The following is an 18,010-nucleotide window of genomic DNA, read 5'->3' on the forward strand; positions in this document are numbered from 1 at the left end:
AGACATGAACAAAATATAGATCAAGTCTCTGCCAGAATGTAACATGAATGTTCTCTACTCCAATTCCCAAAGGAGTTCTCATTTCGATCTGAAACCTCATGAGAATGATCATTATCGTCTGCATTCACATGGGCATTCTGGTCTTTTGAACTCCTACCACAATTGTCCATTAAACTCTGCTTACAACATTTTTAAGACTTTTCTAGAAATCATCACCAGAATTTCTAAATTCCTCCCACAAACCAGTTCCAAAGGCTCCTGAAGGGCATGATCAGATATAGTTAGTAATGACTCTATTTCTCAGTACCAATTTTCTTTTATTCCACTTTTAATCACTGTGACAAAATTATCTGACAAGAACAACTTATAGGAGGAAAAATTTATTTTTGGCTCATGGTTTCAGAGAGATTAAGTCCATGGTGTGCTGACTCCAAAGCAGAAACCTCATGGTGGAAAGGCATAGAGAGGGAAGCTGCACACCTCTTGGAGGCAAGGAGGCAGAAGATGCAAGAGAGAGAGAGAGGTGCTGAGGAGAAGATAGACCCTTCTGAAGTATTTCTCCAGTGGCCTACTCAAACTAAGCCCACCTCCCAGTAGTCCCCTTATCTATTGATGGATTAATCCATCATTAATCCACTGAGGAGGTCAGAGCCCTCATTATCCAGTCTTCACATAACACATGACCTTTTGGGGATATTCCAGACTCAAAACTATAACAGATAGGACAGAATATCATTAATTAATTAATTCAGTAGATAACCCCTAACTAGCACAGAACAGGGTTGCTTTTCCTTCCCTTTCCAGAGCTGTATGATTCATAGGTACTGAATAAATGCCTGTAGTCTGAAACAAAAACATACATATTTTATTTCCACATAATGGCTCGAATCTCAGGAAAGCAATGTGGAACAAAGATTCTCATAACAGGCTCAATTGGAACTGACAAGGAAAGGAAGTGGCCTCTGTGTGTCAAGTCATCTCCTGGACCTTTCTGGGCCTTTACTTACTAACCACTTCCAGAAACTTCGAAAACGTAGAGAAATGAAATAATTGCCTCGATGGTCATCACCCTTACAATCTGGAGAAGAAGTGAAAGACATACTAAGACACTCTGTAAATAGATATTTACTTAAATATCATTTGCCTGCCTCTCATTACCCTCTTTTGACCTCACTGGAATCATCAGGAAAAGTTCAATAATAATTGCAAAAGATTTCCATTCACTTCTAGTAATAGCTACTACTTGATTTAATGTGATATTGTCTTATGCAAATATTGTTATACATAACGACTGGAAAAATCCACCTTGTAATTAAAGCAGAGTTGTATTTGAGCTCAAAAATATGGATATTATGAAAATATATCCTTTTATTTTGTGGAAAATACATTTGCACATAATTCGTTTGATGATATTTGGTTGTTGCCAACGTGACATCCAGATTAAACATAGGATCCCACTTATCTAGTTGTATTTTTCTTTTCTTTATTTAAAATAGCACTTATCATCTAAGTTGCTGTATGGTTTATTGATGAGTCAAGATTTAATAGCCAGAAGACATGGAAATGAATCATGTACCTCTCATGCTTTTTGACTGTCAATGTCAGAATACTCATTGCTTTTACTGAGAAGGTCCCAGAATTGTGGTAAATTTAGACAGACATAGACAGGCATTACCATACTAGAATAGTATGGTAAGCCAAACCATACTATTCTAGAATCCTAACTCCCTTTACCAAATATCCTTATCCCACTAGCCTTCACTTTTCACCTCTGCCTTGGTATCTGTTTGGACCTTTTATATCCTCATTAGCCAGTTGTAGACAAGGGTTTCCTTGCCTATTTTCAGAGCAGGCTGTACAGGAAACTGCCCAGAATCGGGAGGAATGTGTATCTTCATTACCAAGGAGTGGGATAGCTGGGTCAAATGGTGGTTCCATTCCTAGTTTTCCAAGAAATCTCCATACTGCTTTCCATATTGGCTTCACCAATTCACAGTCCCACCAGCAAGGTATAAGTGTGCCCTTTCCCCCACATCCTCACCAACACTTATTGTTGTTTGTATGCATAATAGCTGCCATTCTGACTGGAGTTAGATAAAATCTTAGAGTAGTTTTGATTTGCATTTCTCTACTTGCTAGAGAACATTTTTTTTTCATATATTTGTTGATTAATTGTATATCATCTTCTGAGAAGTGTCCCTTCAGGTTCTTGTCCCATTTATTGATAGGATGATAATGATGATGATGATGATGATGATGATGATGATGATGATTTTGGTGTTTAGCTTTTTGAGTTCTTTACATACCCTAGAGATTAGTGCTCTATCTGATGTGCAAGTGGTAAAAATTTGCTCCCAAGGTGTAGGCTCTCTATTCACCTCACTGATTGTTTCTTTTGCTGAGAAGAAGCTTTTTAGTGTGAATCCATCCCATTTATTTATTCTTGACTTTAATTCTTGTGCTATAGGAGTCTTATTAAGAAATCTGACATGATGAAGATTTGGGCCTACTTTTTCTTCTATTAGGAGCAGCATCTCTGGTTTAATTCCTAGGTCCTTGATCTACTTTGAGTTGAGTTTTGTGCATGGTGAGAGATGGGGGTTTAATTTCATTTTGTTGCATATGGATTTCCAGTTTTCCCAGCACCATTTGTTGAAGAGGCTATCTTTTTTCCAGTGTATATTTTTGGCACCTTTGTCTAATATAGGATAGCTGTAGTTATGTGGGTTAGTCTCTGTCCTCTATTCTGCACCATTGGTCTACAAGTCTATTTTAGTGCCAATACTAGGTCATTTTTGTTACTATTGCTCTGTAATATAGTTTAAGGTCTGGTATAGTGATTCCACCTGCTTCACTCTTTTGCTAAGAATTGCTTTAGCTATTCTGGGTATTTTATTTTTCTAGTTGAACTTCATGACTGCTTTCCCTACTATATGAGTAATGTCATTGGAATTTTTATTGGAATTGCATTAAATATGTATAGTGCTTTTGATAGTATGGTCATTTTGACAATATTAATTCTGCCTATCTGAGAACAAAGGAGATCTTTTCATCTTCTAAGATCTTCTTTAATTTCTTTCTTTAGTGTTCTGTAGTTTTCATTGTAGAGGACTTTCACCTCTTTCCTTAGGTTGAGTCCCAAGTATTTTTTTTTTTTTTGAGGGGGAGTAGTTTTTCTCATTTCCCTTTCAGAGGATTTGTCATTGATATACAGAAATGCCTTTGATTTATGGGTGTTGATTTTGTATTCTGCTACTTTGCTGAATTCATTTACTAGTTCTAGAAATTTTCTCATGGAATTTTTTGGTCTTCTAGGTATAGATTCATATCATTGGCAAATAGTGCTAATTTGAGTTCCTCTTTTCCTATCTGTATCACTTTTATTTCTTTCATCTACTTAATTGCTCTGGCCGGTGTTTCAAGAACTATGTTAAATAAAAGTGATGAAAAAGGGCATCTCTGTCTTGTTCCAGTTTTTAGAGGGAATGCTTTCAATTTTGTTTTTTACCTTATGAAAAATAAATCACATTTAAAAAATATTCCTTAATTTAAAAATGAAGTAGATGATTAATTTTTGTTATGATTTTTCTTTCCACAATAAAATTACATAAAATGTTGACTATAATAAAAAGAGGATAAACATAACAGGATATATTTGAATTCTTATTAATTTAAAAAGTATAAATAATTTTTGGTTGTTCTGGTAGTTATATTTTGTGAATAAGTATAGAAATGTGTTTCTCTTTGTGGACTGAGGAACTGTGAACATAGGGAACTATGAGGGAGGTATGATTACTAATGAAAAGGCTGATACCAAAACCAGGAATAGTTAATTGAGATTTATGTTCATATAATAACCAGAAAAAAACAGATACAATATTATCATTTGTATCATAAGAAACAAAATGTTCTTTAAAGTTCTATTATGGTTTGGATATGAGGTGTCCCCCAAAAACTTATGTGTGAGACAATGCAAGAAGGTTCAGAGGAGAAATGATTAGGTTCTGAGAGTCTTAACCCAATCAATGAATTAATCCCCTGATATCAATTAACAGTGGTAACTGAAGTGGTAACTGAAGTGGTAGGGGGTGGCTGGCGGAGTTGGGGATGGGGCATGGCTTTGGGTATATATTTGTATCTGGCAAGTGGAGACTTTCCTCTCTGCTTCCTGATCATGGTGTAATCTTTGCCACACTCTCTCGCCATGATTATCTGGTGAACCTCAAGCCCAGAGGAATGGAACCAGCCTTCTATGGACTAAGACCTCTGAAACCATGGCCCCTGAATAAACCTTTTCTCCTCTACAATTATGCTGGTCAGGTCCTTTAGTCATGGCAGTGAAAAAGCTGACTATGTTAAGTTCAAAGATAAAAATATAAAGCTATGTCTCCAGACTGATGTAGCAATATGATGTAGCAGGGTACCCACAGACTGGCTATGTGGTATTCCAAGGCAACCATAGTCGCAGGGGGCTGTTCTCTAATGATCCACCAGCTCTCTTATTCCTGCAAGTATTTGCTTCTACAAAGGGAGCTAGATGCAATGTGCACCCCTGAATCTGATCCAAGAACAATAAAAGAACATTAGCTGGAAAGAGGTGAGTTCTGAGAGTGTCCCAATGTTAATTAATGTTCCAATACTCATTTCTTGGCTTGGAACAATGTAGCTTGATATATAAAACATTAACTCTATGGGAATCTGGGCAAAGTGCACATGGGAACTTCCACCATATCCATGCAATTTTTCTATAAATCTAAAATTATTTAAAGGTTAAGAGTTTATTAAGAAGTGGGAGGGAGACTTAAGTATGTAACTGCACACTAGGACTCCCAGCTGAACTCCAGTGATGTTCTGATAGCACCAGCAGAGAGGAATACACAGTGTGATCTCAAAAAGAAGCCTAGGAAGAAGTAGCAACCAGGAGAGGGGCATGTGGGGCTCCCACGTGCTGGTTGCCTTCTACTTCTTGACCTGGACTGGGGGTGGCACATGTGTCTTCATTGTATGGTAATTGACTGAACTCTATTTTCTGTTTAATTATCCTTCAGTATAAGAGAGGTTTTAACATACTTCCATTTTACTGGTAAACATTCCCCTGTTACTGATGAAGATTCGAATGAAGAGAGTATATGGAAACAGATGGAGTCTACAGGTAGGTGGAAGATTCTGTGCAGGGACAGATATGACAGTTAATAAAGCATAAATGTAACATTTTCAGAGCTGAGAAGCACCTTGGAAATGGCCAAACCCAACCCTGGTGAGTTCTTCCTGGAGATAACTCTGTTGGTACTGCTGCAGTGGACAGGCAGGGCCAGACATCTATGTCTTAGCAAAGCTCTTCAGGATGTAACCAGATTATATACCACTGAGACATCCAGGGAAGTGAAGTGACTTCAGAGCAGAATGTCCCAGTAATGCCATAAAAGCTCTATTCCTGGACCCCTGGCCACTTGCAGACTCCTGAGCTCAGTAAGTACCACCAAACTTAATTCACTCATGGAAGACATGATTTTCTATCAGTATGGATTTTTTTTTTTTACCTTAGAAATAGCACTGAACTTTCAACATCTTTTATATTTCATGCTTCTAAGACTGCATTCATGAATGGTATTTATGACACAATAGCAGATCATTGACTTATAGACTATTAAAACTACTAACCTACCTATTCATTTTGAATATGAGGAAACTAGTACCAGAGGTATTAGTAGCTTGCCACCTGTTTCAATTCTTCTTTTTTCCGTTTTTGTACTGGGGATTGAACCCAGGGACACTTAACCACTGAACTACATCCCAGCCCTTTTTATTTTTATTTTTTATTTTTGAGACAGAGTCTCATTAAGTTGCTTAGGGACTCTCTAAGTTGCTGAGGCTGGCTTTGAACTTGTGATCCTACTGCCTCAGCCTCCTAGACCACTGGGATTACAGACATGTGCAACTGCACTTGGCTTCAGTTCTCCTTTTTTTACGTAAATTAAATGGACTGGATTCCTTTTCTGTGGTTATTAACTCACCATATAAACTAGTATATAATGCATAATGTCAGTAGTTTGGGGCTTGAGCTCATTTATGTATGATTTTTTTGATATTTTCTATTAAAAATAATTGTTACTAAATGACATTGTGAAGGCAACTGAACAGAAGACCACACACACACACTTACACACTTACACACACATACACACACATACACAAACACACACAAAACAAACAAAAAATACTTTATTGGATGATTAAGTCAAGATGCTCCTTTTAATGTGAGAGTAATTTATAGCAAATAAAGGGAGATTTAAGAATGTTTTTTTTAAGAAATATCAATTTTAGGTAGGTAATTGTGAGGAAGAAAATTAGCATAACAGCCAAACCCAGAAGATTCTTCCACAGGCCCCAAGAGAGATCCATGCCCTGGAGTGTCAAGTATTCTTCTCCTGTACATCTGAAATTTAACAAACACACACACACTCACAAAATGACTATATTCCTACCAAACATCAAATTATATTGACTATAATCACTATGACTTCTTAGAGAAACCTATAGGTTAATCAAATTATGAGGAGTTACCCCTTCACATATAATAGCTAACAGTTGTTGTGTGCTTACAATTTGGCTGATACTATGCTGAGCAACTAGTACCTAAGAGCTTAGTTAAATCCTACATAATCCAGCAGTATATACATATTAAACACATTTAAAAGAGGGGTGGAATTAGGCTTAACTAACTTGGCCAATTTTACAGATTCACAATGGGAACCAAATTTCTAGCCTTCTCAAACACATTCATTTCCAAATCCATAATGCTACTCTCTTCAAAGGAAATATTGATCATGTAATGTTTACTTACTCCCAATGGAGAACCCTCAGCTTTACCTGATGATAACTGTGCACCTTACTAAGCTAAGTAAAGATCCTTGAACTTCTGCTCACCCACAAGACAGCCATGCAAAAAATACAGGTTAAGAATTCCAAAACTAGGAGCAGAGGGGAGCAAGGGACTTCTACAAGAGCCATGTCCGGCAGCTCTGGCACCAAGACTGTAATGAACATCACAGATACTCAGCAACAGGACATCACCAGCAAGGCCAGGAATCAGACTCCAGCCTAAGTACCAGTTAGAGCACAGCAGGATGGAGTGGTCCTGGCACAGGTTAGAAAAGCAGCGGACACTAAAACACCAGGTTCAGCTGCAGTTGTTGCCTGTTGCCATTCTTAGGCATCTTCTGGAATTTAGCAGTTTAAAAAACATCCCTGGCTCCTCTTTGCTGTAAGGGAAGATCCTCCTTCCTCTTGTGAACATGAACCTTAATGGTCATGAAGTCTGTATTGGCTTCTCCTTATCTGTCCCACTTTTCCCATCTACTCATCAGCAGTGTGGCACTGACTTTGTGTTACAAAGATGCCACAACCAGATCCCACAAAAGAGAGTGGACAGGGTAAAGAAAACCCCCTTCCACAGAAGTTTCCCTGTCAGTCTTCAAATATAAATTGATATGCAAATTTTCTCTTATTCATTTCTGGAACAAAATGAAATAATTAACATTCTAGAAAAGGAAAGTATTTCTAAAATTTTAAACCAAGATCCTCTAATTTTGTTATAACCTGCATTTCTGTTTTGATGACACTTATGCAAAAATGGGACTTCCTTCTCAATTGTCAAAATGTGTTCTTTCTTTAAGAGACTACACCTCCTTTGATAGGGGGTATTCCAGCTTACACGCACAAAAACTCACAGGCACACAAGTGTACACAAGTGTACAGTCTGTGATTTCATGATGTCTCCCATGTGCAGGAGCTGAGGAAAGGACTCCATTTATGCTCCCATCCCCCACTTAGCTCTTCCTGTTGTACACATGCTGAGGTCTCAGGCTCCATATAATCCATTCAGCTCAGAGAATATGAACCTTGTTAAACAAGGAACAGCCCATTTCAAAGTCAAATGTTCTGAAGAAATGAGAATTCACCCCACAATCAAAACATCAAAACAATTCTTCAAAAGTTCCAAAATGAACATTTCTTCACATTAAATAGTAGAATACAAGTACAACATGTTCACATGTACTAGTGCACAATGATTCAATTTATGGGTGAGAAAACAGGGTCAGAAAGGTTTGTTGACCCTGAAAGTTCTCATACCAGCTTTAAGCCCAGGGGACTGTCTTCCTCTCGTGGCAATGTTAAGAAGTCTGATTACGACATTGAGGGAAACTTACATCACATAGCTGGCACAGCCACGGCTTTCTGTTGTACTAAATCCTGGACAGAAGTTTCGTCCCAAAAATTCATTATGCAGCAAAGCCTATTGCACAAGGAGAACAAGGAAAGGTAAACAGTTCCAAATTTCAAAATGTTTCCAAAAGCAAGGTGCAGAGATGCACACCTGGAATCCCAGATAGTGGAAAGGTTCATGCAGGATGATGGCAAGTTCAAGGCCAAACTGGGCAAATCAACTCAGTTAAACCCTGTTTCACAATAAAAAAAAAAAAAAAATATTGGGAAACTCAGTGGTAAAGTGCTTGCCTAGCATATGTGAGGTATGAGTTCAATCCCTACTACTGAAAAGAAAACAAAACAAAAACCCAGTGACCAAAGAATTGTCACATTTATGTCTTCAAGTTCAGTCTTTATTATTGCTTCTAAAAAAAATGCCAAGTTTCACTATCAAAATTTTGTCACAGCAAGGCAACTAAAGAATTTTCCTTGGCAATTGATAAGCTTAACATTGAGATAAAGGGAGACCTCTGGTTATATTATGCCGTACTTCATTCCTTCTTTTCTTCCAATTTTATAATCCCATAAACATTATAATTGGAATAATACAGTGGTGCTCAATGAACGTTGTTTAGATATGGTAATGATCTTTTCTTGTTTGTTTTTTATCAAGACCACTTATAATTCTGGGAGTTAGAAACTTGGTTACACTGTGTAACACCACAGATAACTTTCTTTGAAGCTGACTAACTTGCTAAAACCAGTATGGCTCTGAGTATTCTATGGTCTTTATTTCTTTTCTAATTTCCCTTACAATGCAAGCTAAGTCTTTTAGTTTCCCATCCTTCATTTATTTCCTTATTGAACTAAAACATAATGTTTTTTGTGAATGAGACAATCTTTCTCCTTCAACCTTTATCTCCAACTTCATCTCTGCCAACAATGGTGTAACTGAGGAAACCCCAGAAAACTCCCTGATTTTGTGTTAGCCAAGGCTAATAGGAAATACTCATGCATTGCTCCTGAAAGACAGTTCTGGGATAGGAGAGATTCACAGCTCGTGGCTGAGAAAATGAAATGATTAGGCTTTATTTTGGTTGTTCCCAGCTTTCCCAAGCTATTCCCCCCAATAACAGATGGAGACAACTTACCATATAGCCATAATAAGGAATACTGAAGTACTGAAGCCAGGAGAGCCAAAGTTTTGTGGTTCCAAAATTCAGTGATATGCCCAAGAAAACCTACAAAAAGCAAACCCCAAGAGTCAGAACTGGTTCAGCATTTTCAGGAGGAATGCTTGACAAGACCCTTTCCTAGAACCCTACAACCTTCTAAACATTCTGCTAGGATCAATTCTTTGTTGAAATTTCTTCCATTTACTTCTAAACACTAATCTTAATCCTTTATGTGTACCTCTGCATAGCTACAACAGCTTTTGATATTAAAGGAAGAACAATATAACTACAATCTATATTATGTATTTCACTTATTTGGAGGATCCTTAATTATCAAGAAAATATTCTCAACTTTCTCTATAACTGCATACAATTGAAGATTAGGAAGTTTAGTCAACCCCTTAGTATCAATCAGGGATTGTTTACAGGACCACTCCACCCCCACTCACAGCCTCAAAAATATACAGATGCTCATGTCACATATTTTTAAAACACTATGGCATTCATATGTAATGATGAATATTATTCATGATTTAAATATGCACACCCTGTATATTTTTAATCATTTTAATATATTTTTGATGCCTAATACTACATGAAACTTGGAAAATATATTATAACAAAAAAGGAAAAATGTACATATATAATAGAGACATAATTTTTGTTTTGAAAAGTCTCTATTTCAAGTTGGTTGAATCTCTCAATGAAGATTAGTGGGCTAGAAGGGCCAACTATACTGACTAATTGAATTATATCTCCACTCTCTGTTCCCCTAATGAACCTAGAAATCTAGGAAAATGTACCAGAACAACCCTGAGCATCACACACCCCTCTCTACTTCCATATATTAAAATTTATTATTTACAGTGGTTTGTACTCTTTATGACTTTAGGAGTAAAATGAAGTTTTGAATTCAGGTTTAAAGTAACTCAAAGCCTAGAACAGATAAAGAGCATAATGTGATGATCACATTATGACACAGAAAATGTCATTAATCCAATTAAATTTATTAGAAAACAGTATCTCAATGGAGATGACAAGAAGGACGGTGGGAGACACACAAAAGACAAGTATAAGGTTTATATAACACTTGTCCTAATGGGTGTGAGGTGCACTGGGATATGCAGAACAAGGACAAGGTTGTGGTGTATCTGCATATACTTAGACTTGACCTAACTAAGTACTTAGCATATAACACAACATCACTCAATGAAATGTGGTTTTATGACTGGTTTTATAGTTCCATATAGAGACCTTTGCCTAATAATCTATAAAACATCAAATAAATCAAACAAACCATCTTTATTTATTGAAAGGCATTCTATTTATTGGATGACAACATAGGAACTATAAACAGCATTTACTGTTTTCTCAACAATATACATTGGTAGTTGCCAATTTCAGAAATGGAAAAAATATACTTTGCCAAGAGCTTATGCTAACTACCTATCATTGACTGACATCTCTCCTGCTGTAGCAGAAAAAAATGTGTGTATTAATAGTTTAAGATCTCCAGTTTAGTTGATATCATAGTGGGAAATGTGGTAACTAGTTCCATTCATCTGTTGATTCATCATTGTGAGTATAGATTTTAGGGGCATATAAGATTAGAACTAAGTAACCCTTATTAAAAGCAAAAGTATATTGATATAAAGAGTTCCTCAGAAAGCCAAAAAGTAAGTGATCTTGTACTCTAGGTTTGGGAATTTTCCACGATTTTCAAAATCCTCCTTTTGAGAATATAAGTGGCACTCAAGTTAGCCTCCCCATGTTGCACGCTATTAAATTTATCATGGAGCTTCACTTTGAACTTGGAGAGAAGTGAATCCAACCAAACCACCTCTGCTGGTTAAACAGCTGTCAGTTCTCTAACACTAGCATAAAAGGAAGGCAGAGAACTGTTTTTATGAGGGAATCAGCCAATCACAACTCTGGTTTCCAATTTATCAAGGGTTCATAATATATTACCAAAAAGTATTTTTAAAAGCTCATTAGTGAGGATATGATTAAAAGTTATAGTAACTTCACTAAAAGAGTAAGAGGAAAGCTGGCATCCTAAGAGCATCTAAGCCTCATGTACAAAATCCTCAAAGCAGGTTTTACAGTAAAGTTGAAGGAGCAAGAAGGAACAGGGGAAAAATTCCTTCTCAGAGAAGCACAGTTCACACTTACCAGCATAAACATAAAATAGACAATCACAAGAAGTATCTTTCTATCTGCCTTCTCGCCTGCTCCTAGGATTAGTGCCATGGAACTGGTGGTATAAGCCACCAGCAAAACAATAAACATCGTCCTGAAGAAAGCTCCTAGTTTCCATCCTTAGAAGGAAAAGAACAGGTCAGTCCAGTGGCCTAGGTCACCTAGTATTTGAACTTATTTATTAGTCAAATAACACTATAACATTCTGCTAAACTAATATCAGAATGAAGTTACCTACTATCCAACTATCATGAGTCACAATTTTATTATTTCCCTCTATGAAATCATGTAAAATTATCATACAGTTTTCTTCATTACACTTATTGTAAATAACTTTTCCATGTAACAACTATGTGTAATTGGGAATGATTTCTGAGTTGCTGAGATGGAGAGATATAGACAACAAAAATGGCCAAAATTCTACTATCTGAGGAAATTTCTCAAAGCATATTCATGTCCCCTGACATATCCACAGGTGCATTATTTGCTGCAACTACATTAATGAAGAAACGGGGACTGGGTTCCACAATGTCACAGTAGATTTAATACCTAGGGGAAGGGAGGTATCTCAGCAACCTAAGACCCTCTAGACAAACCACCTATGGCATGGTCATAGAGAATGGGGCTAAGTTGTGTTTCTTAATATGATCTGGATCATACAGTCTGAAGATTTTTGAACAGCTGCAAGAACAAAAATCAGGAGTCTGGGGATCTAGATTCCATACTAATTGTTTATGACACCTCTTATTTGTAAAAGGAAAGTTTTAATTAGTCTCTATTAGTGGTTCTTACTTTGAAGTATATTTCAAAAATAGATATTTCTGGTGTGTTTATGTGTGTGTATGAGAGAGATATATGGGAATACTCATGCAATGAAACTAGGGGGAAACCTGAGCATAATGCACAAACACATGTGTCTATACCCACCAAGCAAGTATCTTAATTAAATCAATAACCTCAAAAGCCACCATTCTCTCAACAAAGAAGGGGAGAGGGAGAGAATAATGTATGTATGTGGATTATTTAATCCCTCTCAATACATCTCTTTAGATATTACTATCTGTATTTTATCTCCATATAGAGATATATGGAGAGATATCAAAGAAGATATGTAGATGGATAGGCAATAAATATCCCAGTTCCTCCAGCATAGTCTCATATAGTTTTATAATTCCTTCCATATTTGTGTATGACACAGAGTATTTCTCAATACCATGTAGTTTTATAAACAGTATTAACATTTGGTTGGGTCAGTTACAGGGGCACATACCTGAAAACACAGCTACTCCAGAGACTAAGGCAAGAGGCTTGCAAGTTCAAAGCTAGCTTGGACAACTAAGCAAAACTAAAAGGTCTCAAATTAAAATAAACCAAAATGATAGCTTGTGAGTAGTGGAGTGTCAGAGTACTTGGCCAGCACATTTATATCCTGGGTTCAAGCCCCAGTAAAATACATACACACACGTTTGATAGGAAAAGTCTGAAAAACAATGCCCACATTTAGCAGCTATATTCAAGAGGGTACAGTACTTCCCTAGCTTTTGGCTTGTTTTGTAGTTTGGAGAAAGAGAAATTAGAAATTAGCATCACCTCATATCCAAGATTAAGGCACATTGTTTTTGCCTTGTTACTTACCTAACATCAAGGATAGTACAAAAGTAAATATAAAACTTGGACAAATCCTCCTGGGTATTAAATCAGATAACAGTTTTCCAAAGAAGTAAGATTTTTCACTGTAGTATCCACTGATATACTCATGTCTACAGGATTAAAACACACACACACACACAAACAAACATTCTGAATTAGTCAAGAAGGTACAGCCCATATGAGATGCTGCTGTGCAGACTCCTTCTGCCACCAGGTCTGACACTGCAGCTACCCACAAGCTCCAGGCTGATCCCTGGTTAATACCCTTCTCTTCCTCAGGTGCAGCCTCCCTTGGGCATCAGCCCCCAAGGCTCTTGCTGTGACCCTCTCATGACAGCAGCCCTCCAGCTGCCGCCCACTCTGGCCCACATCACCCCTCCAGGGACACAGTCTGCATCTCCTCACTCTCCTCAGAGACTCTGCTGCTCCTGAGGCTGGCTCTGCCTGAACAGCAGCACTTGAGGGGCTAATCTCAGTGTAACAGGGGCTTTTCTTCTCCCCATTTCTGAGTGTGAAGAAGGTGACACTGTTATTCTCCAAAGCCCCAATGCAGCAGCGGATCCCTAAACACTTTGTCAATTGAATAAATTTTAAAAAAGGAAAATTTTTGTATTCCCCAGGGTCACATCCTTGGACATATTTGTGAGATGACCAGTGTGACCAAAAGCTGTTAATACACCCTCTGGAAACAGAGATCTAGTCACTTAAAGAGTTTCTTCTCGAGCTCAAACATCTCCCCAGCAGTCACACTGCTGAAACACTGGAAGACAATCAGTATATAGAGTCCCCAGGCTCTGCCAGGACAGAACAGGAACAAAAGTACCACAGTCAAGTCAATGCTGGTAGGTCTGATTTCTACCCACAGAACTGATTCCACAATGACATAACATTAACTATATCTTTCTTTAAAAAGCGTAGAACTGTTCTGGTTGAAACTGAAAGGGTACAACTCCATAAGGTCTCTCCTCTGGTACTCCTATAATTCCACATTTTTTTGAAATTCACGGTCTTAGTTTACTCTGAACTAAAATTTTAGTGTTCACTAAAATTGATTTGAAACAACAACCCCCAATATGAAGGCATTTGGATATAAGTAACATGAGAAGTAATAAAATTAAAAGAGGTCATGAGAATAGAGAGCCCAAGATTACTGTACTGATAAGAGGAAGAAACATCCTAGCATGCTCTGTCAGGAGAAGGTACAGAGTGAAGACTGCCATCTGCAAGGAATGAAGCATTCTCACAGGAGCCTGATCTTGTTGGAATGACACTCTGAGCTCAGATTTCCAGACTTTAGAACTGAGATACATTAAACTTCTGTTGTTTAAGCCACTGATTCTACAATATTTGTTATGGCAGCCTAAGCTAATTTATAGATTATAACAGTACTATCACTTTCAATTTAACTACCCCAAATGCCAAATATCAATTGTAATGTATGATAGAAAGATAAATAGAGCTCAAAATTGTTTAAATATTCAATAATCCATGTGTTTATGCAGGGATGTTCAACTTAACTAGTGGATTAATGCATTTGATAGATTATTAATTTGAAAGGAATATGGTTGGTAACTGTAGGCAAGTGAGTCATGGCTAGAGGAAGTAGGCTACTCAGATCTTATATTTGGGCATTATATTTTATCTCTGGATCTATATATCTATCTAATTATCCATCCATCTATCTCTTTCTGCTACCTAGATGCCATGAAATTTGCAGCTTTCCTCTGACTTGCCATTCTGCTGTGATATTCTACCTCATTCTTGGGCCCAAAGCAATGAACTCAGTCAACCATGGACTGAACCTCTAAAACTGTGAGCCAAAATAAACTTTTCCTTCTCTAAGTAATTCTTGTAGAGTATTATAGTCATAGCAATGAAAAGATTTCTAACTGTTTGTTTTGACTCATGGTTTCAGAGTTTGAGTCTGTTGTCAGTTGAGTCCATAGCTCTGGACACAAGGTGAGGCAACATCGTGGCAGAAGGAGTGTTGCTCACAACATGGTAGCCAAGAAGCAAAGAAAAAAGGAAAGGGGTAGCAGGGAAGATGTACCCTTCTAGGGCATTCTCCCAGTAACCCAGCTCCTCCAGCAATTCCCCACCTGCCTACAGTTATCACCCAGTTAGCTCATTCAAACTAAAATGTGCTGATTAGGTTACCACTCTCACAATGGCAATCATTTCACCACCAAATATTCCTACATTAACATAGGAACTTTGTGGGACACCTAATATTCCAACCATTCCTAGCCCCCAAAAGCTCACATCCATCTCATAATTTATAATGCACTTAGTTCATCTGCAAGAGTCCCCATAGTTTTAACAGTTATAGCAGTGCCTAAAATTCAAAGTCCAACATCTCATTTGAGACTCAAGGCAAACTCTTAGCTGCAAGTACCTGTAAAGATCAAAAGAAAATTATAGATATCCAATATGACATTGTACAGAGTATATGTCTCCATTCCAAAATGGAGGATTAGGGGCATAGAAAGAAAGCATCGAACCAGAAAAGACCCAAACCCAGCCAGGCAAGAAGCTCCCCAAACTCCACTTATTGCATCTAAGACACATGGTGGTGGGATGTGATCTCCAAAAGGCTAGAGCAACCCTGACTGTTTGGTCTTGCAAGTTGTAGTGCACATGGCCTCTCTGTTAGCCTGGTTTCTCTGTAGTCAGGAGCTTTTATGAGCAGGTAGTCCACACTACTGGCATTTCATTTCTGGGGTCTCTATTCCATTCATCTTTACAGCTTCATTCATTACCCTCTCAGGGCAGCCTTTAGGGATTCCAACCATCCTACACGTCACCTGGTCTCACAGAATGTCCTCTGGAATCTCAGTTGAAAGCCTCTATGATCCATTGACTAATTTATCTTGCATTCTGGCAGAACCAGCAATACATGGATGATATCAAGGTCTGCTGCCTGCTTGTGCAGTAGTTGGTCCCCCTGGGATCATGGCTGTAGTAGCCTCTGAGTGCCTGGGCAGCTGATAAGTGTGAAAAAACTTCCTAGGCCCAACTATGTAGCAGTGTGCACCCACAATCTTTCCTCAGTGTGATTTTTCTTTCCACATCCTTGAGCCTGTAATGGATGGAATCTTATGAATTCCTGAGATGCCTTCAAACTATCTTCCCTACTGTCTCTGTTTAAAGTACTTAGTATCTCTTTAGTGGCTATAATCTCTTCAACAATCACAGTTTTCTTGGCCTGACTACTACACACCCTACATTACCCATTTAACTTGCCAAACTGCAAGTTAAAAAAAAAATTTTCCTTCTCTGTTTTTTACTCCTGATTCTTACAGTAAACCTGGCCAAAATCTGAGAGTAAGCCATGACACTTCCTGAATGAATGCTGTACTTCCATAAAATTTCCTCCACTAGATTAATTCATCCTTCACCTTTAAATGCAGCCTCACAGAAAATCTGAGGACATGGGCAAAATGTAGACAACTTGTTTGTCAGAATGTAACATAAATAGTCTCTACTCCAATTCCCAAGAGAGTCCTCATTTCCCTCTGAAACCTCATGAGCACAGTCCTTAATGTCCATGCCCTGTTTGCATTTTGGTCTTCTAAATTTCTGCCATAATAGCCCATTTAGCTCTGCTTATAATATTTTAAGCCTTCTCCAGCTTGCATCTCCAAACTTTTCTAAACTCCTACTACAAACCATTTCCAAAGTTTTCTCAACTATATGAGCAGATTAGGCACAGCAAAATCCCTATTCCTGATACTGATTTTTATGTTATTCAGCTTAGCATTGGTGAGAACGAACTATCTGACAACTTAGAGGAGGAAAAGTTTATTTTGACTCATAGTTTCAGAGGTTTAGTCCACAGTTGGCAAAGTCCATTGCTCTAGGCCCAGTGGATTTTGAGGCAAAAGATCATGGTGTAATGGTGTGGTGTACAAGTGCTGCTTTCTTCATCAGGGCCAGAAGCAGAGAGAGAAAAGGAAAAGAGATTCAAGTATAATAAACTCTAAACTCATCCAGGTCTCATCCTCCATTGTCCTTCCTCATCTAGCCCCACCTGCCTATAGTTACTACCTATTTAGTCATTCAAACTAGGATGAACTGATTAGATTACAGTTTTCATAAGTCAATCATTTCATCTCCAAACATCCCTGCATTAACATAGAAGCTTTGGGGAGTATCACGTATCTAGACTAACACTAACACAGTTTTAAAGTGGAGTAATGAAAGAAAGACATGGGGAAAGAAAATACAGACAATGGAGGGAATCCTTAGTCAGTTCATTACTAGAGACGTCAACCACACAACTATCCAAAAGCCTTTAATTATGCTTGACTAGGACAGCCACCTTCCTGTGAGGTTTCAAAATACATAAAAATGAAAGTGGTCCTGATTAATAAGAGATTAATAAGCCAGAAATATAAAGATCTCCAACTCAACAACAAGAGCAACAACCAAGCCAATTTTAAAATGAACAAAGGACTATACATTTTACCAAAGACCCAGTGGAACTCTAATATTTAGCAAAAGACAAAGTAAGAAGTTCTGGTGGGGATGTGAAGAAACTAGAACCCTTGTGTGCTACAAAGAATGTAAAATGGTGCAGCTACAGTCCTTCCACTGCCTGGCAGTTCCTCAGAAAATTATCAGAATTACCATATAATCCAGCCATTCCACTTCTGGGTGTCTACTCCAGACAGAAAGCAGGACTCAAAGAGATATTTTCACACTTATAGCTGCATTACTTACAAGAGCTCAACCCTGGAGGTTCCCAGATTTTCATCAGTAAATGAAGAGTAAAGCCA

The 18,010-nt window shown here is 37.8% G+C and overlaps 1 protein-coding gene across 4 annotated transcripts in view; it reads right to left on the reverse strand.

Moving 5' to 3' along the window:
• Positions 1–6,252: 6,252 nt before the first annotated feature.
• Positions 6,253–18,010, reverse strand: part of LOC143406040 (broad substrate specificity ATP-binding cassette transporter ABCG2-like) — a 59,384-nt gene continuing 47,626 nt past the window's right edge. For 2 of the 4 annotated variants that reach the window (XM_076864580.2, XM_076864577.2), the window contains exons 11-16: positions 13,937–14,026; positions 13,218–13,342; positions 11,556–11,701; positions 9,360–9,449; positions 8,211–8,296; positions 6,253–6,436 (exon numbers count right to left, since the gene is read on the reverse strand). In XM_076864580.2, coding sequence (XP_076720695.2) covers positions 6,253–6,436; positions 8,211–8,296; positions 9,360–9,449; positions 11,556–11,701; positions 13,218–13,342; positions 13,937–14,026 — 721 coding nt within the window. Of the gene's footprint in view, positions 6,437–8,210; positions 8,297–9,359; positions 9,450–11,555; positions 11,702–13,217; positions 13,343–13,936; positions 14,027–18,010 lie in introns of those variants that run through there. The other 2 variants (XM_076864579.2, XM_076864581.2) reach the window with 2 other exon arrangements.

The sequence above is a fragment of the Callospermophilus lateralis genome, chromosome 8 (genome assembly GCF_048772815.1).
Source record: "Callospermophilus lateralis isolate mCalLat2 chromosome 8, mCalLat2.hap1, whole genome shotgun sequence".
NCBI classification, from domain to species: Eukaryota; Metazoa; Chordata; class Mammalia; order Rodentia; family Sciuridae; genus Callospermophilus; species Callospermophilus lateralis.